The sequence below is a fragment of the Octodon degus genome, unplaced genomic scaffold (assembly GCF_000260255.1).
Source record: "Octodon degus isolate 3935 unplaced genomic scaffold, OctDeg1.0 scaffold00016, whole genome shotgun sequence".
Classification (NCBI taxonomy): Eukaryota; Metazoa; Chordata; class Mammalia; order Rodentia; family Octodontidae; genus Octodon; species Octodon degus.
In genome coordinates, this window is record NW_004524592.1 from 6,593,752 (window position 1) to 6,614,978 (window position 21,227).

The following is a 21,227-nucleotide window of genomic DNA, read 5'->3' on the forward strand; positions in this document are numbered from 1 at the left end:
TATATATATAATTTTTTCTTGTCGTTATGCCCTAAATAACTATTTACATTGAATTTATATCATATTAGGCGTTATAAGTAATCTAGGGCCAATTTACAGTAGAGAAGATGTACATAAGTTACATGCAACTAGTACACCATTGTGTGTAGCACTTTAGCATCTGAGGATTTGTTATCTGCAGAGTTCTGCAACCAGTATCCTAGGGACTCTAGGGTACCAGGACTGAACCATCCTTCTGTAAATCTCTGAGCTGTGTGCTGAGAGATAAAGATGAAAACAACATAATTTACAATCTCAAGTAACTTAAAATTCCAACAGAAAATAAGGTACTTTTATATACAAATAATGTAAAAGCAGATTGTAATAGATACTTTGTCTGGAATGTTAACATATTCTGCAAATGTAATAGTAGGACTGAATTGAAGGTTCTGCGTGATGAATGTTAAAAGTGGGATGAGCTTTGTATTGGAAATTCTGTACAAGCAGTTTAAAATGTATATTTAGAACTAAAGACAGGCAGGCACAGCAGATTTTGAAACTAAGAGAATGCAAGAATGGAGAAAAGTTGTGACTGAAAAGGAGTGTTAAGGTGTTATGAAATTATGCTGAGAAATAAGGAAAATGTGTTGAAAGGGCAAATAGAGAAGGTGGGACATGGTTCACTGTGCCTTCCATTAGAGTTAAGTTGTCCACGCTCTGTATTGCCTTGCCTTGGCCTCTAAGGAAAAAGGCTCTAATTGGTACAAGTAATCCCAAGAACTTCGCTGCTCTCTTCCTGTGTACTCAGGAGACCTCATTTGTGTAATTATGTGTATTTGTGTGACACCTTAACATTCTGTAAATGCTTTTGCCTTGACTTTCTTGTTTGGCTACCATAGTAATCTGTATGGGTCATAGAGGTGTTAGGTTCCTCTGTTAGGAGTAAGCAAAAAATAAAAAATGAAGTTTTTAACCAAGTGCATGAAGTCAACTGGTGACTATATATGAACTAGGGTGTTCTGACACCAGATAAAATTCTGTGATCCTAAAACCTTGTATCAGTGGCATTCAATTAATTCTTAGGGGAACTGTTGTGAGAATCTGAATTTTTGAGATTGTCAGTTGATCTATCATTACACCAATTTGATTATTTCATATGTACTATGAAGAAATGTAAGCAAATCTACAAACTGAGTCATCACATTTATTACATTGATATGTCCCTATAAAGAATTGTTTTTATAAACCGTGTGTAGATTTTAGTAATGATACTTTATTCTGTACCTATTAATTGATGAAAATTATGATTATAGGATACATAAAGATTTAGTTTTAAAATGCCTACTATTGACATTATTCTTCTGATGATAGAAGGTTACAGACTGATTCATGTAGCAGCATGTTGAAATGTCATCTATTAGGATGTATTTCACTAGTGACTCAGTGCTCAGGATGTTATTGGAGACTGGTCACATCAGTACCTTCTCCATGTTTCAAAAGTTGAGATTCCCAGAAGGAAAGTAGTTCAGCATAGCCATACCGTTTGAACAGATAGTGTGGATATACACTATCAGTTGTAGGAGTATGGTAAGAATCTTCCTGAAATCCAAATTCTCCGGTTCCAGTCAAGAACAGCTTTATAATCAGAGCTTTCTAAATATTTCGATTTGAATCTTCTTTTATTAACTCGTTTCTATACACTTGGCTTTTTTAATTATGTAATTCATCAAATGTTTATTGAGTTCTTATTATATGCAAAGCAGTATGTTAGGCAAGGAGCATGTAGTCATCTATACCACATTCTGAGGAAGCTTGACAGATAGATGGGAAATATTAAGTACTGAAATTTAAGGAATAAATTTAAGGTATATATTCTTAAGGGAATATAGTAGTTTATTATGGCTTTTGTGACCAGTTATCACAAATCTCTTTTATTCCAGGAGACACTGTGGCAGGAATGAGGTAAAGATAGACAGGAAGACAAGAGCTGGGTCAGGTAGTGGCATGTCTACCTGGTTGGTAAGATAATCTCTAGCATCACAGTAGGGGCGTTTATTTATACTTTTGCCAAGTTAGTAACATGTGACACAGGTTGCCTAGTGACTAATAGCTGACATTAACCAGTCCGGATGCTTACCTCAGGACTGAGGTAGCTTGACTTCTTTAGGCACTGAGGCCTACCCCTGCCTTCACAAATTTGACCAACTTCCAGCTTCTATGGCTCCCAACATATATATCCCCCCTTTTTTTTTGTGTGTGTGTGTGTGTGTGTGTGTGTGTGTGTGTGTGAGTGATGGGTGTTTCATTGCAATTGGAGAAGCTGTGTTTGGAGAACTCTTTAGAAGACCTTTATATTCTTGATGCCAGTCTAAAGATTTTTGGTACTTGAATTTAGCAATGTAACCGTTTATAGTCCAGTAGTCTATAATAGTAGTGAGTTGTCAGTGCAGCAGGTAATTGTCAGAAGTTATTGATTTAAACCTTTTACAGCTTAGCATGTTGTTAAGATATTATTTTTTACATCTTGTGGTTTTATTTCTCTGCTGGGTGGTTAAGACCAAGTTAAAGCAAGACCTGTATAAATACAAATTTAACTTTTTTTAATCTGATAAGGTCAGTTAAATTTCCTCAGGAATTACCTTGGAACCATGTGCAGAACCTCTTAGATCTGTTAGTGACAGCCATCTGGATGAGTCACAGCCATTGCTTGACCAATATGCTTTTTGTGAAGCTTAAGAAATATTTTCTCTTCGGGTGACTTTCCTTAGAAACACTATATATTGTCAATTACTTTCCTCAGTGACCCCATAATCTCCTTGATCAGAAAATTAGGGACTCAGTGAGTTATAAGATGTCATAGCAGAGCTTCTTTTAGATCCTGAGTCCTCATTGACCTGGAAGGATGAGGGCCAAAATATTGGCTATCCTCTTAGCCCATCTATCTCTCTAGTTTTTGGTCTCCAGGTTTATGTCAAAACCTTTGACATAAAATGGAACTGCTATTTTCTAACAGCCGTGGATATTCTAATATTTAAATCCCTATGTAATGTTAAAAGACAAAAATTACATATTTTTACACAGAAATTTAGAAACCAAAGCCATACACAGCATTGTAGCAAGACATTCCTGGTAACATTTTGTGACATGCCTACATTTTCATTTTGACATAACACTTTTAATCAATGATTTCTGTCTAATGCATAAGAAATTTTTGGGCCAGCCTATAGCTCAGCAGACTAAAGCACCTGCTTAGGCAGAGCGCAGTGGCTGGGGTTTGATCCCATGTGTGCCATGCTGGCCTCACCTGTGGGGCAGGCTGAGATGGCAATTGAGACTGGGTGTGGTGGCAGGCACCTGTAATTCCAGCACATGGGAGGCTGAAAAACAGGAGAATCACTGCAAGTCTGATCTATGTAATGAGACCCTGTAGTCCTGTACTAAATACAGAAAAGAAAATATAAAATAAAATAAATTTTCACCTAGTCATCCTTAAATGGGATATGCATCACAGGTCTTTGGTTAAGGGCAGAGGTTTGAATCTGAGAGAAAGTCTTGTCACAATAGGCAATCTTTGTTTTACATTTTGAAAGAGCTGTATACCTGAAATCGTGAATACACTTAAAACACCATGAGATTAACAATAATGAATTACCATAACATGTGAAAACTTTTTTAAATTTGGTTTCATACCAAAAGCATCTTTTACGGCCTGGGGAGATGGCTCAGTAGAATAAGTGCTTCTGTGGCAAGCACAAAGGCCTGAGTTCAATCCCCAGTTCTGAAAAGCATCTTTTTTTTAAAAAAAAATTTTATTTATGTGTGTGTGTGTGTGTGTGTGTGTGTGTGGCCAGCTCAGCCCACCAGGGGGCGGGGCTGGCTGGCATGTGGTGCTGGGGGATTGAACCGTGGTCCCTGTGCTTTGCTAAGCTTGTTCTAAGTAGGTGCTTTAGACCACTGAGCCATCTCACCAGCCCTGAAAAGCATCTTTTAAGAGAAAAACTTTACTGTAATTTTTTCTGAAGAACTTTCTTTTTTAACCAATGACCAAGGTATTTTTTCCATTATTTTAGTGACAGATAAATAGCAATGAGACACTTTCAAATCAAATTGGTAGGACAGTTTCAATAATTAACACATTGCATACTGTCTTCCTAGTGATTATTTGCTGTAGAAGATGCAGACATGAAATCCTGTTTACAAATAATAGTACAACAAACCCCTCTATTCATTAAGAGAATGTAACTATATATCTATCCTAACCATTTTGAATACACAGATACAAAATGGACATTCATCTGTATCCCCTTTTTTGTTTAGTTCCATCATTTGAATATTATAGGTGTGTTAACTCAGCAAAATATTCCAAAAGAGTCCAATAGTCCATAATAGTATTGGGTCTTCCGCTTGACTGGCAATGTCAGAAATGGTTGACCTGAGTCCCCTACAGCTCAACGTAACACCATGGCTTTACTTCTTATATTTCATTTTTATACTTTTCTGCTGGATGGTTAAGACCAAGATAAAACCAGACCTATGCAACAAGAGTTGTAGCTTTTGGGTCTGATAAGATTAGTGAAATCCCCTCAGGATAAATCCTGAGATCCTGTACCTCAGAATATAGATCCTTTGTCATTGTCAGCCATGTGGATGAGTCACGGCCATTCCTTGGCCAGTGTGCTCTCTATGAAAGCCTAAGAGAATGTTTTCTCTCCATGTGACTCTCCTTAGGCACACTCTACATCATCGATCACTTTCCTCTATGGCCCCGTAATCTCCTTGATCAGAAAATTTGGGACGCTACTGAGTTACATAATGTTGCAGTACAAGTTCTCATATGTCCTGAGTCTTAATTGAGCTTAGAGGGCTAGGGCCAAAATGTTGGCTTTCCTTGTGGCCCTCCTTTTTCTCTAATTTTGGTCTGAAAACTTAGATTGTTAACCCTCCAGAAGAGAAGATTATTGTTATTACCATACAACCTAGGCTGTTAAGCTTAACTTCACTATCTGTCTGAATATCAAACATATTAGGCATAATAAGGAACAGGTATTTTTCATCAAGTATTGATATGTTGAACTTTAAGTCCCTATAGAATATGATGAAAAAACATTTAAAAATTAGAATATATTCTAAAAATAGGCATAAAGAATTATATAATTCTTATGTTTACACATAAGTCCAGAAATCTAACCATATACAACCTTGAAGCAGGACAGTCCCACAACATTCCTTTTCCTGTCTCCTGCCTTCATTCACCACCCCCTTCTTTTTGAACAGTCATCTACACGAGAGACAGCACAGCAGCAACTGGCATGCCAATGACCAAGTTATTGAAGGTATATCCTAAGAGACTATTGAGATTATTGGGAGCTCCTTATTAATGAACAAAGGTTGGCCCCCTTCTATTTATCAATTAGAGTCATCTCTCATAATTTCTCCCCACTCTACCAAATTTTTATTTAATTATCTTAAATTTATTGATGACCTGAGTATAAACCAATTTTGATATTATTTAGACCAGTTTGTAACAGGAGAAAGCATGTTTTTAAGTCTCCCAAATTGTATTACAAACAAATGATCAGAAAAGAAAAAAGAGGAACAGCTGTTTACAGAATGAATCACAACACATAAATATAAAGGACACACAAACAAACATGTTCACAAAATCAAGAGTGTACTCAAGTATATTCCTGGCCAACTTAAATTATAGTAACTCTATTATAATTTTTAGAAATAGACTAGTCAGAATTTGTTATTTCTCCATTAACAGAGATCTCTTATCAGAAAAATTTGAAAGAAATAGAATCTTGTATCATAATTAATATGCACATTATTTTTGTATTTTTGTCTTAATAATAATAAAATTTAGCTCAGCTACTTTTATATATTTTATCACCTCTTTAGACCTTAGGTTTCCATTGGTCTGTTGCTTCAGTAGGCCCCTGGTTGGATCTAGCTTCATCGCTGTTAACTTCTCCAGATCTGGCTTCATGGTACAGCCTGACAGCATACTATGGTACCTAAATAGGTTGTTTAGCATTCTCTGGAAAAACACAAGCATACCCTCTGCTCTAGGTTAGTAGTGGACTAGGTCCCTTCCATTGACCATGTTATGATTTGTGTATAGGTGTCCCCCCAAAGCCTCATGCAGTCTTGGGGCAGCTTCTGGAGTTTGTGATTGATCACTGTGGGTGTGGATGCTGCACCTGCCCTGGAGCAGGTAATTTGCATTACAATGTAAGGTGGGAAGAGAAGCTAGCTGCTTGAGCTGCTGCTACCCCTCCCTTGCGCTCTTGCTCTTTGCCACCACCATGAAAAGTTGCCCTCTGCTATGTGCTGCTCTGCATTGGACCCAGCTGAGTATGAACTGAAACCTCCAGTAACTGTGAGCTAAATAAACCTTTCCTTCCTTCGTTTTGAGTGTCGGGTATTTGTCCCAGTAACGAGAGAAGAGTAACTAAGACAGACCAGTATTCCCTTCCATCTTTTATAGAATTTAAAAAGTTAATAGTGTATACTGCCAAGTAACGTCTATTATGAGGTGTGACTTCTGTAGGGAGAGATTATCCCTTTTGTTTTTTTTAATCAAATTTTGATTGTACAGTGAGCAGTTCAACAATTCCTTGACCTTGAGGGTAATAAGCAATCCCTGATACAAGGTAAATATGAAAAGTTTTACAAAACTTTTGGAAGGCAGCACTTGTATCCACTGGGCCATTATCAGTCTTAAATGTCCATGGGCAGCCAAGGGCACTAAAAGCATCCGAACAGTGAACAGTGACATGTTTAGCTGCTTCACCAATGTAGGCAGAAGCAGAAATGAATCCTGAGGAAGTGTCAACTGGAACATGGACCCAATGTAAAGAACCAAATTCAGGAATGTGTTTGATATCCATCTGCCAAAGATAACTAGGGTATAATCCCGAAAGATTGACCCCCATAAAAGATGAGGGTAGGTGTGCTATACATGAGGAACATCATTTAGCAATTTTGGGGGCCTATTTTTGGGTCAAAGGAGACTGTTTACATAAGGCAGAAGCATTTTGATGAAAGGTGGCATGAGATGCAGAAGCCTGTTGAATAGTATCTGAGGGAGTAACAGTCATAGCACCCAGAAATCTGTCTATAGTAGCATTCCCTTCAGTGAGGTTGTCCTAGCCATTGAGAATGAGAGCATATGTGACCAACGAAACAAGGAACATGACATGACTGTGTGACAGCTTAGAGAGTGTGAAGTTGATAAAAAAGATCTTCTTGACTAGTGTCTATAGTGGCAGTTTCAGTGTGGTGTGTTACACCACAGACATGCGCATCATCTGAAAAGAGGTTAATTGGGTTGGCTGAATGATCTTGCAGTGCCTATATGACTGCTTGTAACTCAGTCTTTTGTGCAGAATGGAAACCTGGGTTCTGTATTCTGGAAGAGGAGGCTGTTACCTGACCTCCCCAACCTGAAGCTAGTCCATCTGTGAAGACAGAGATGCCCCCTGCTATAGGAACTGAACTTATTTTTCAGGGAAGACAAAAGGTGTAAGAGAAGCAAATTGTATTAATTTAATTTATCTAAAGGATAATGACAGTGAGTAACACTAGGGAAATTAGCCAGTGCAGATTGCCAAAAGGATGAAAATTGCCATAACCATTTTTGTTAAACTGAAGAAGAGGGAACAGCGATAGCTTGTACCTCAGGACAAAGGTGCTAAATCGCATGCATTTGTCCACATACAATCAGTTCTGCCACAGCATCATGAAAGGGAGTGATAGTTTTATGTGATGTATGTGACACATGTAGCCATTGTAAGGGACCCTGAGACTGCCAAAGAACCCCAGGGAGCATATACTGAGTTGGGAAAATAATGAAAAGCATTGGCAAAGATGGGTCAACTCTATAGAGAATTGAGCATTAGGAAGAGCCTGATTACTTTATCTGCGGCAGTTTTAGCCTCTGGTATAAGTGTTCTTTTAGGAGTAGGGGCTGAAACTCCATTGACAATGCCTAAGAGAGGACTTAAATCATGAGTAGTTAACTTAAGAGCTGGGCAGAGCCAATTAACGTTACCAAGTAAAGTCTGAAAATCATTTAGGGTTGTAGGATGTTTAACATGGTTCTAAACAGTATGGGGCACAATTTGTCTCTGTTGAATAAGATGTCCCAAATATGAAAAAGGTATCATAGTTTGTTTAATCTGTTGAACCCAGTAGGTGTCAGGAGATCCAACACCCTTAAATTACTTTTCCTTATTTATAAATTTTTCAATTTTTGCCAAGGGAAAAATGGTCAGTTGAGCTACAGGAATATTTGGGGTGATTTCAGCAATAGTTTGGGTAGATTGAATAATAATCTTGATTTCTCCTGTATAATCAGCATTGATGACACCAGACGAAACCTGGAGATCTTTTAAAATGAAACTGCTGGGGCCTAGCAAGATTCCCACTATACCCTGAGGCATAGGTCCATAGACTCCACTAGGAATAGTTTGGGGCCCCATTTCAGGAGTTAATAAGAATCTGGACGAGGGACTGAGATACAATCCTCCACTTTCAGTTTTGTTCACCAGAGGTCAGAAAAGCTTGTGGCAGGGGAGGGAAAAGTGCCCCCATTATTTGATAGGGCCAAAGCAGGCTCCAGTGGAAGTTTCTCTGAATGGGTTGGCCTTTCACATCAGTTTTAGATCTATATTCGCTTTTCCAATGGTACCCCCGTCTACATCTTGTACATACACTGGAATGTTTTATTGAAGAGACAGATAATGGCTGTGCTGCCAAATTAAAGAGAGGCCTCACCTTTTGAAGGATGCTCCCTCCAAGCCCTAGTGACAGCTATCTTAGTTTGGTCCTATATTTGCAATGCAAAAGCCAGCTGAGGGGCCAGGGAGATGGCTCAGTGGAATAAGCCACTTGCCAGGCAAGTGCTTATTCCACTGAGATCAATCCCTGGTTCCACCAAAAAAAAAAAAAAAAAAAAAAAAGAAAAGAAAAAAAGCCAGTTGATTGTTTCTGCTAGCAAAAGCACCCTTTCCAATTAGTGTATCTTTTGTACTGGCTGTGTTGTAAACTGCATTGAACTGTCTGTTCTATGCAATCTTCAAAGAAATTTTCTTTCCACAATAAATAATCTCCTGGATTCAAACACACTATGGCTTTTCTTTTCCAATCATTTGTGGCTGTAATTTTTTGTCCTAGCATTTCTGCTAAACTCAAGGTAAAGGGAGCAGTAGGGCCATAAGTAGCAACAGCTTGTGTTAATTCTTTTAAGGTTTTGAAAGGTACAGCTTCATGAAGATGTACAACTTGTCCTGGATTTTTAGGGATTTGAACCTCAGAAACAGGATACACATGTTGAAAACCCTCCCTGGACTCCCTGCTCATTTTGCATCTTTTAGTTCCTACTGCAAGGAAGATTAAGAAAATGGCTCTACTCCCCTAGAAGTGGAAGTTCCTATTTGTGACTCAACAATATTCCTCTGAGCTGACATGGCCAGGATTGTGTTCTGTGGCTCCACAAAAACAAAAGAGTGTTGAAAAATGAAATTTTTTGGGCAACACTTCTCTAGTGGGGAAGGATCCCTTTTGTCCCCCATTGCTCCTTCCTTATTTGATGGAGCAAGGCTAGAAGGTTCAAGGTCTATCTTTAGGGTATCATTGCTCCCTCTGTCTTGTCCTGCTCCGAATCAGAACTTGATTTTAAAGGAAAGCTGTGAGCTAAATGCTTTGTGTTCAAAAAACCCCATCAAATCACAATTCAGAAAACAAAAGTAAATACAGGGATCAAGCATGCCACAACCACTTCAACATACATATATCGGTGTGATTCTTAAGACTCTTATTTGTCCCATTTTTAATACAGTGTAACCTTTTCCTGTTGGTCTTCTCTCAAACCTATTTCTCTAAGAATGTTCATCTCTCTGGCCCTAAAGAGCCTCCATCCCCATGTTTAACACCTGATGTGCCAGTACTAGGGCACGCCTGTGCTGAATACTGGCTCTAACCAGTTCACTTCCCTCCCTTATGCACGCTTTTTAGAAGTGTTCCTGCTGCCTACACTTATCTTGTACCTGGTGTCCTGCTCGGGCACCAAGTGTAGGGATCTGTTGGTCTCTCAGTGTGATCTCTTGTACCTGGTGAGAAAAGGTGTGAGGAAAAGATAGGAAGGCAAGAGCTGGGTCAAGTGGCGGCCTGTCTGCCTATTGGCAAGACAACCCCCAGCATCACAGTAGGGGTGTTTTGCAAAGTTAGCATCCTGTGACACAAGGTTGCCTAGTGACTAATAGCCGACATTAACTAGTCAGGATACTTACTTCAGGACTGAGGTAGCTTGACTGCTTTAGGCACTGAGGCCTACTCCCTCCTTCACACATTTGACCAATTTCCAGCTTCCATGGCTCCCAACAGAATCTACCTCTGCTTTTTTTTTTTTTTCCCCCTAAGGACATTTGTGATGATGTTTAGGACTCATTCAAATAAATCGAGCCATTTTCCCCACTTCATCATCCTTCATAAGTTAATCATTTCTGCAAGATCCTTATTTCCTTTTTCAAGGTAATGAGGTTAAACCTAGGGCTTTTGCACTAACTGAGCTATATCAGTTGCTGTTACTTAATTTTTTTTTTCTTTCTTATTTTGAGAAGGATCTCATTCCAGTCTCCAAGGTACCCAGGATGGATTCCAAACTCTGATTTTTTTTTCTCATCCTGCCAGAGTACTGGGGTCACAGGCATGTATCACCACCATGACCAGTTTAAGATGCTAGGGCTGGGGAGATAGCTTGGCAGCCTAAATGCCTCCCTGGCAAGCACAAGGACCCAGGTTTTTGTTTTTTTTTTAATTTTATTTATTTTGTGTGTGTGTGTGTGGCCAGCTCAGCCCACCAGGGGGCGGGGCTGGCTGGCATGTGGTGCTGGGGGATTGAACCGTGGTCCCTGTGCTTTGCTAAGCTTGTTCTAAGTAGATGCTTTAGACCACTGAGCCATCTCACCAGCCCCAGGACCCAGGTTTGATCCCCAGTACTGTAAGTACAAGCTGCACAGTGAGACCCTGTACCAAATAAATAAATAAATAAATAAATAAATACAAAGGTTTTTTTTAAAAACAAGAGAGTTCAGCTTAAAAAAAGATAAGATCCTGTTTGTATGTAAGGTGACTGTTGGTGAGCTTTCCCGTTGCTCATACAAAATAATTTAACCCACAATTTAAAGGAAGAGAGGTTTATGTTTTGCTGTTGGTCACAGATGTGTCAATTTGTATTCAGCTGGCTCCAGAACAAAAATGCCATAGCAGGAGAGCATAGAAGAAAGCTGCTCAAGTCATAGCAATCAGGAAGGACAGAGCAAAGGAAGTCCAGAGAGGAAAGGGTCTGATAGCAGAGGTAGGTATAGTTCTAAGGTCACATAGCCGTAAAGCACTTCCCTTCCCTGAGAAAGACTGCCAGCTTCCTTTTAGCCCATTCAAGTATGAACTCATCCAGAGGTTAGCCTGTTGATGAAGTTAGTGTCCTCATGATCCAGTAACCTCTTTGGCAGTTTATTCATCCAGTCAAGTTGAGAATCAGGATTAACCAGCATAGTAGCACTTAATAGGTTAAAGGGATTAAGAGCTGACACGTTTAGAGGCATTATTCAGCATAACACCCACAGAGTGATTACAAAAAAGAATCTTCCATGGAGCATAAAAATTTAAAGATCACATATGGGAAGAATCATGAAAATTTTACAAGTGATTGAAAATATTTTTGGACAGTGTTCTTCACTGTAAGATATTCACGAATATCCTATGTATTCAATGTAGGAAAAAGGATTCAACTTGAGACCGTAATATTAAGTGAAATAAATGAGATACAAAGTGTAGCTATCACATAGTTTCTCATATATGAGAAACTCAAAGTAGAAATACAGAAAAAAAATATAGGTGATAGGAAGTATGGAGACCAATCTTTCCTAGAGGGAAAGGAGATTCAGAGGTGGAGGGCAAGGCAGGGTGTGGTGGCAGACGCCTCTAATGCTGTCATTCATGAGGCTGAGGCAGGAGGATTGCTATGAGTTCAGGCCAGCTTTGGCTACATACTGAGTTCAAGGGTAGCCTGAACTACACAGCGAGACCCTGTCTCAAACAAGAAAGAAGGAGAGAGACAGAGACAGAAAGAGAGGGAAAGTAATGGAGGAAAAGAAAAAGGTGTCATGGAGAAGGGATGAGAAAAGGGATTAAGCTGTGTGACATACGCACACAAATGGAAAAGGAAAATTGTGGACTAATAAAATAACTGTAAACTCAGGTGGTAATATTCCTTGTAGATAAAAATTACCCTACAGGGCTTCAGAGATAGCTCAGTGGTCTAAGCACCTGCATAGGCAAGTGCAAGGACTTGGGTTCGATCCTCAGTACCACATGCCATGCTGACCCCACCCCAGACACCTGAGCACTCCACTAAAACTGGTGGTGGTGGCACACATCTGTAATCCCAGCACTGAGGAGGCTGAAAACAAGAGGATCATTACCAGTCTGAGCTAAGTAGTGAATCCATGTACAAATACATTTAAAAATATATATAATCTAGGGCTGGCCAAATAGCTCAGCAGGTTAAAGCACCTGCCTAGGCAGACCCAGCAGCTGGATTTGATCTCCAGTGTATAGTGTCGGCCCTGCCCCCCCGGCATGCTGAGTTGGCAACTGAGGCTGGGCATGGTGGCACATGCCTGTAATCTCAGCTCTTTGAGAGGCTAAACACAGGTGGATCCCTACGGAGTCCATTCTACATAGTGAGACCCTGTAGACCCTTAGTAAAAAGTTAAAAAAAAATCTTACAGAAAAAATTAAATGCTTTTAAGAGATCAAAATCATTCATATAGTTACAGTTTTATAAAAACACCTATGTGTGTTTATCTGTGTCCATTGAAGCATATTTCAAAGTTGTATTTTTTAAGAATCTCATTAAAGAGATAAACTTTTTAAACATTTTCTGCTTTGCAATACTGTTTGTATTTTTTATATTTTAGTTTAAGTATATTTTCTTTATATGTAGAAAAGTATTTTACTTTCATAGCAGCTTTGTTAGAAGAAACGGCACTTGAGACATAGTCTTTAAGTAGCTAATCTTTTGATAAATTAGAGGTAAGGGAAAGAACCAAGGGATGTAAAAGACGGTAAAAACATGGTGCGTGGTGACACATAACCTTAGTACATAGCAAGCCTTGGAATACCACCTTTTAGAGATCTGTGTACTTTAAAGTCTCACTAGTGTATGTAATTCATTTGGGAAAGACCTTTAGAATATAAAGTGTCAGACATAGCTGAAATTGTGTGAACATTCTTAATAGAAGTTTTATAATATTGTATCCAATTTGAATGGATCACATTATGTATATAGTTATATAGCAGCATTTGTGTAATCTTATTTTTTACCTATTGATAATTTATCATTTCTTTTAATTATAGTGACTTACAAGGAGTAAGAACAAATGCAAAAAAAGATGGAAGTGATTGGATTCTCAACGGAAGCAAGGTATGTAGAGAGGGGTAATGCCTTCTCTCTGGAGGCAGGCTGTGGATAATGATGTCTCAGATGCTGCACATTACTGGTTAGTGGACCTGAGGACTCACACAGAATTGACTTAGGTGCTTAGAGATAGTAAGGAACAACTTTTATGTTCCATCAGATCTGTGGTAACAGCCACAATGTTTGATGCATGTGCTCCTTCACAAATATTGCAAAGATGATTTTAGATCCAAACAGCCCTTCTCAAATCAGAAAAGGTGGAAGTAAGGTCCATGTGGCTCAAATATTCGATAGGCCATAGCTGAACTTGATGCTGATGAAAGATTTGGGGAAAATCTTTCTGGTAAATATCAAGGAATTTACAAATAGCCTACAGCAGAAAGGTACCAGATGTAATTTCAGAGCCTTTAAGTCCTTCTAAGGACTTAACACCCACTGGTACAAAAAAATACAGGGTTACAAATGGCCCAACAGCAAACACAGCCCTTCAAGAATCAGCATCACTGAGGGTGAATGATAATGCCTGTCTGAGAGCATGCCTGGTGTATACAGTACTTGGTAAGTATGTTTTCTTAACCTAGCGGTAAGTGGAGGAAGGATGCTCCTTTTCTATACTGTTCTAAGGAAGTCTTCCCGCAAATATGTATGAAGATGTGTTGAGTTTTGCTGTTTGTTTGTTTTGGTTGTTGGTACTAGGTGTTGAGCTCAGAGACTAGAAAATACTATGCATATACTCTAGAATTGAGCAATACCCCCAGCCCTATTTTCTTCATTAAAAATTCTTTTTATTTCCTGTTAGCTTCAGACTAATATCTTCATGTGTTCAGAGGATTTCATGGCACTAACAAATTACTAAGAGGTACTAAATATTGTCAATGTCTGTATTTGTGTTAGCAGGGACTGTTAACAGTTTATGCACTGACATCAGCATGCAGATTAAATGTTGAGAATCATGATTCTAAACAACATTCCTTAGTTTTGTCATGACAAAAACAGTGCCTTTATGGTCAAGTAAATTTGGAAGATGTGCAAAACTTCTCTGTCTGATGGCACTACACATCTCTAAAAGTTGGAAACAATAGATTTTATGTTTTGGGCGGGCCAGATAGCTCAGCAGACTAAAGCACCTGCTTAGGCAGAGTGCAACAGCCAGGTTCAGTCCCCAGCATGCCATGCTTGCCCCGCCCCTGGGGTGCATTGAGACTTGATTGAGACTAGGCGTAGTGGCATGTGCCTATAATCCCAGTGGTTGGGAGGCTGAAAACAGGAGAATCACTGTGAGTACGAGTGTGATCTACGTAGTGAGACCCTATAGATCCTGAGACCCTGTACTAAAAATACATTTTATATATATATATATATATATATATATATATATATGTGTGTGTATGTGTGTGTATATAGTATATATCTATGAAGAATTTTTATAAGCTATCATGAACTAATTTTTTATTCAAATGTACATAAAGAAGTATCAACCTAAATTATAAATACAGTTGATGCTGTTTCCAGTGGATATTCAGTTAACACGTAACTCCTGATATACAGTGATCTTGTTTTGAAAGGAGTGGGGGTATTTGTTTAAAAATGAATTGGGTTAGGCACTGTAGCACATGCCTTTAACTTTGGCTACTGGAGAGGTTGAGGCAGGAGAATCACAAGTTGAAGACCTGTCTTAGAAATGTGAACCAGACTGTACTGCAAAATTACAAGGGCTGGGGATGGAGTTCAGGACCGGCATGCTGTCCTAGCACGCACAGAGCCCTAGGTTCAACCCCTATTAAAAAAGATCCGATCCCAGTCTGCCCCGTTATGGTCTTCTGTGAGAAGCACTTAATAAAGATACCATTGACTGTTTCAAAAACCTTACTAGGAACAGTAAAAAGGATGGAAAGCATGTGAAGGTGATGGAGTGAGGAAGTAAATATAGTACACCGAGCTAATGGCCAAACTATAATATTATCACTACAAAAAATTTTACTTATATAATTGTTACGTTATAATTACATGTAAGTATGAACACTAACTGAAAAAGCGGCAAACAGAATGTAGATCTAGAATAACTTCAACTGTAAGAAGAGATGAGAAAAGAAATACATGTTTGTATTATAAAGTCAAAAATTTTTTTCTTGTTTTTATAACTTTATATCCTGTCTATGGTCTCCGTACACAGCTCAGACTTGTAGTGATCCTCCTGTTTTTTAGCCTCCCCAGAGCTGGGATTATAGGCATGCACCACCACACCTGGTCTCAGTGGCCAGCTCAGCAGGCCCTTGGCCAGGCCAGCATGGCATGCAATACTGGGAATTGAACCCAGGCCCTTGCACTTGCCAGGCAGGCACTTAGACCACTGAGCTATCTCTCCGGCCCAACAGTGACCTTATATTACATGGATTTAGTAAACATTATAGCCCTCAGGGATAATCCCAACCCTTTTCGAACGTTGGACTGTCACAAATAGAATACAAACTGAGCAAGACCACTTACAAAGAGAATTCTCTTTGAACATTCATAGAAAGGACATCAGTAATGATGGAAATACATTAGGTCAGGTTATTGTAGAAGTAGTTTATAATCCAGCAGCAGTATTTGGAGAAATCACTTAATTTTTCCAATATGAGCACAGGGTACTCAAGCGAATGATTTTTGTCTTACAGACAGCTCCTCTTTCTTTACATTCCATTGTTTGTTTGTTGTCTATAATTAATGCATTTCTGAGACCATGGGATTTAGAGGATACAGATGGCAATTCCTGGATGCATCAAACAGGAAAACACTTAACAACTCAGCTGTGCAAACTCATAAAGTGGTTAGTCTTACCCTGAAAGTTAGAAAAATTGGGACCTACTCAGTCTTTTTTAATTTTGTATTCATTTGGTACAGGGTCTTGCTACACAGGTTGGACTTGTAGTGACCCTCCTATATCAGCCTTCCCAGCGCTGGGATTAAGGTGTGTGCCACCACGCCTGTTTCAGTGGCTAGTATGGTTCACCCGGGAGCATCCCAGGGCCGGCACAGTATGTGGCACCGTGGGTTGAACCCAGGTCCTTGAGCTTGCCAGGCAGGTGCTTAGCCTGCTGAGCTGTCTCTCCAGCCCCCAAGAATTTTTTTCCCCAAAAATTTTTTTAAAAAGGAAGTGAAATAATGGAGCAATTGCTGAAAAAACAAAAACCCAAAACAACCCTGCATGTATTTACGTATTTGAGTAGGGTGCAGAAAGAGATAAATAAACACGTTTGCTTGTTTTAGTCCTCTTAAGTGTGTGTTCGCCAATCACAACCTACGTGAACATGAACACTGCAGAGCATTATGGTGTACATGGTGTTTTGCAGGTGTTCATCACCAATGGGTGGTTAAGTGATGTTGTGATTGTAGTGGCAGTCACAAACCGGGAAGCTCGATCGCCTGCCCATGGCATTAGCCTTTTTCTGGTGGAAGATGGGATGAAAGGATTTATCAAGGGACGGAAGCTGCATAAAATGGGATTAAAGGCCCAGGTAAGTTACAGTACAACTCATATTCAGAAAGTGATTGTTACTGCCAATCAGAAAAGACATATAGAGAATTACATGTAGCAGTGTCATACCTTCTTCCTATGCTAACTTCTTAGAATAAGGTTTTTAGAAAGATTTCTTCACACTAATGCTGCTGTATCTCTTCTAGTAGTCAGCAAAAGACATGAATCAGGATATTTTCAATATGTGTTTTAGAAATGGCAAACTTAACTTACAGTATTAAGCCAATACTTAAATTATTTCTTTTTTCGATATTCTAAGAAAATTATGGGACTGGGGAGATAGCTCAGTGGTCTAAGCACCTGCCTGGCAAGTGCAAGGACCTGTGTTCGATCCCTGGTACTGCATGCCATGCCAGCCACCAAAACCAGCATGGAGGCCCACGCTTATAACTCCAGCACTTGGGAGGCTGAGACCGGAGGATCACTACAAGTCTGAGCTGTGTAGCGAGACCCTATACCAAATAAATAAATCATTTTTAATAAAAATAAAGAAAATTATGAATTAGGAACAGAAAATGTTTCCAAGTATTACTAAAACACAGTTCTGTCAAATAGGTATTAGAAAGCAGTACTTCTCAGCAAGCTGATGGTACTGGAGCCAGTGTGACAAGGTACTGCATGGAGAAGTTACAAGTTTGGGAATCAGATGGACCAGTCTGTCTGTCTGACTTAGGACTTACTTTTTCTGTTCACTGACCATGCCCCAGTGGCTTCCAGTTTGTTCCTTTTTAAAAATCTTGATTGGAAATAAGTTACTTCATTGGCTTATTGGGAAATGTTAGTGAGCTTGAGCATGTTTTACTTAATTGGTTGTTCTTTTAGGATACTGCAGAACTATTCTTTGAAGATGTCCGATTGCCTGCTAGTGCCCTACTTGGGGAAGAGAATAAAGGCTTCTATTACCTCATGCAAGAGCTCCCTCAGGTCAGAAATTAAAGATTCCACCTTTTAGTAGTATAATGGGCTAGAATAGAATAATACAAGATGATATACAAAGTCTGATTGAAAAATATAGTAAATGTTTACATTTTTAAACATGTGCTACAGTCAAAGGCATATTGCTGTTAGTCTCCCTCAGCAGATGCCCAGCCCCATGCTTTGAACATGCTTATTCCTTCCTCGGCCACTCTCTGAGGTATTCTGGAAGTCTTTTCTATGAATGTCTTTAGTTGCACTTTTATGGCGGCTTTGCTGTCCTGATTTACTTTTTAAGATCATTTTGACTTCAGGAAAGATCCAGAAGTTGCATGATGAGTAAGATCTGATGAATAAGGTGAATGTGGACACACTGCAATATGTGAAGAGCCTTACCTTTCTTCCATGAAACGTAGAAGCAACATTAACCACATAATCTCACCTTACACACCTTGGAAAGATAAAAAATACTTCCAGATCTGCATCATAAGGTGGCAGGAATTTTGGGATAAATGTGTTTGAAGGGAGGGAGAGTGTTTAATACCAATATGTCTTTTATTAACTGTAAAAATTTAAAAATTTAAACATGCACTGTAACTTTGGTCAGCCCTTGTTGACCTGTACTGCCAAAATGAACTCGGGAATATCTAACCAAAGCTTGTAGAGTGAGTAGGAAAAAATAGAATTTGTTTTTCAGTCCTAGGATTCTGATTCCCTCTTGGAATGATTTAAGCTTAATAACTAGAAGTCGAGAACTGTTAGCTTTTTGTAAGGCAGTATCACTGAAAATATCTGGCAAATTGAATAATTTTGACTCAAAGGAAAAAGGGTATTAAGTTCAAACTGAAAAATTTAGTACTGTAAAAGCTAGCTCCATATCTGTTTTTTGAATGTGGTTGCCTACAGGTCATTGGACCTCATATGCCAGCTTAAGAGAGTACGCTTATAACTGCCATGGCACAAGCTAAACATGGAATTAGGGGAAAGGGCTAGGAACACAGCTTTTAAATATAGTAGCAAGATCATCATCCAGATGGATTTAGTGTAACTAAGAGTACTCTTGCACTAGTAGGTAGAATTTAACCTATATTCTTGAAGATGTTTATTTGTACAGATATATTGTTATATAGTTCAGAAATAAATAAAAAATGATCATCTGTGGAATTTCTTTACAAAGACATGAGTATAAAGAAGAGAAAGTTATGTAGATTATGTGTAGTAATGATAGTCTGTCATAAAATTGAGGGGTTTTTTTAGTTATTTATGCCTGTAATCCCAGTGCTAGGGAAGCTGAGACAGGAGGATCACTATGAGTCTCAACTGTAGAGTGAGACCCTGTACCAAATACATAAACTTAAAAAATAAAAAAAAAGAAATTTTTTAGAAAATTATTCTTTTAGATAGGTCAAAATCTCAAATCTCTGTGGGAGGATTTTATTATAAAGAGTTAAATAAATTAACCTTTAAGAGTTCATTTGAAAGATTATTTGTTGGATTTATTTACAATTGAAATTGTGAGAAAATCATTTGTATAATTAGAATAATGCTTGAGACTTTATTTTTGGGTTTTAGGAAAGGTTGCTAATTGCTGATTTGGCAATTTCCGCCTGTGAATTCATGTTTGAAGAAACCAGGAACTATGTTAAACAAAGAAAAGCTTTTGGGAAAACAGTTGCACACATACAGGTAAGCTTGTTGTTACGGTTAGTACTAGGTGGTAACAGCTGATTCATCTGAAGTGGGTCTAGGGTAAATGTCAATTCGAGCTAATTTTAGTATGTCATATCCATGAATGAGATGCTTAAGGGAAAGGGAGTGAAAAATAAGACCAGAGGTCCCAGAACAGAGTCCCTTCAAGAATTTCTGCAAGATTTGAAGATGGAATAGGAAAGAAAGAGCCTGAAAAGATGGCTGAGTATGCACAGTAGAAAGGAAAAAGCATATCAGGAGAGTGTTGCCTCAAGCCAAGGGGAAGGAAGATGTTTATGTGGGAGGGAGTAGGATCTAATGGTAGCTGGAGGCAAAACACATAAATGCCCAGTTGGAACACTCACTGGATACAATGATTGAGGATTTTATAAGGGCTGTTGATGCTGGTGTGCAGGGACAGGCCAAAGTAGAGGACTGTCAGTGGAAGTAAGTAAAGATCGTAAAGAGAGAGAATTCCTTTCTGATTTTTGTCTGAGAATAAAGATGGTAATGGAGAAGGGGAGGATGTGAGAGTCAAAGGAAATACCCAGAGGTTACTGCTTTGTTCTTATTATGATGGAAGTATTGAGGCATACTGTAATACCTAAAGGGCGTAGTACAGGGAAGCATTGTGATAACACAGACGATCATCAATTGCTTTGGTCCTTTGATATGTCGCTGGGTTGGTCACAACCAGTAAGAAGTTTTTTGTCAAGAAGCTTTAATTTCCTTAGCTCTCAATAGAAAAAATAAAGAGGCGCTGCTGTGCACCCTCCTGCCAGCTTCTCCCCATTCTTGCCAGACTTGCTGTAGCTCACCCTTAGTCCAGTAGGCAGCCAGTGACTGTGTGTGGTTACAGAAGTTGTGCAGAAAAGTGTGAAAAGAAACTGTGGATGAACAGCTGTCACAGGGCTGCCGTGAACTGAAGTTTTTAACTTGGATTTGTAACTTAAATGTTTCTGTTTATAAAATACTAATGATTTGTGATGTATTTTCCTGCCAATTAAAACACATGTTTTATTCGAAAAAAAAAAAAAAAAAGAAAAAGTAGAGGCATGGACACATCTGAGGAGAGGCAGGAAGATTCAAAGTGCTCTTTTTAGAGTGAAAGACTCAGCTAACTAGAGAAACACCATAGCTTGCCAGCACTACTGGGGACCATGAGGTTGGTGACCAGGAATTACATTGCGTCTTCTACATTTTGGGTATGAGTGTTGGTAATACAAAAATAGCCTGTGCAGACAGAGTAAATGGGTGGCAGTTGGTTCTCCAGGAAGTTTAACATACTGCAAAAGAACTCAGTGTGTAGTGATCAAACCACCAAATACACCAGTCAGATTTTGGACCCTCGGAATTTCTCATTAAAAGAAGGAACAGCTGGGCATATAGCTCCGCGGCACAGCACCTGCCTGGCAAGTGCCAGGTCGTGAGTTTGATTCCCAGTACCAAAAAATAAAAGAAACAGTTTATAAGCATTGCGTCATCAATTTGGTGAGACATGTCACTAGTGAAAACTTTGAGTTGGGATTTTACTTTTAAAATTTCAGTCACAGTGACTTTGATTAGAAGGTTTTGTGAAGGTAAAGATAGAGTACCTTGATATTAAGATCAGCATTATAGAAATTAAGTTTAAGTGTGGCT

The 21,227-nt window shown here is 38.9% G+C and overlaps 1 protein-coding gene across 1 annotated transcript in view; it reads left to right on the plus strand.

Moving 5' to 3' along the window:
* Acadl (acyl-CoA dehydrogenase long chain) overlaps positions 1-21,227 on the plus strand; it is a 46,106-nt gene that overhangs the window by 10,563 nt on the left and 14,316 nt on the right. Inside the window, exons 5-8 of the mRNA XM_023710046.1 lie at positions 13,405-13,471; positions 16,798-16,962; positions 17,805-17,906; positions 19,470-19,583. Coding sequence (XP_023565814.1) covers positions 13,405-13,471; positions 16,798-16,962; positions 17,805-17,906; positions 19,470-19,583 — 448 coding nt within the window. The remainder of the gene's footprint in view (positions 1-13,404; positions 13,472-16,797; positions 16,963-17,804; positions 17,907-19,469; positions 19,584-21,227) is intronic.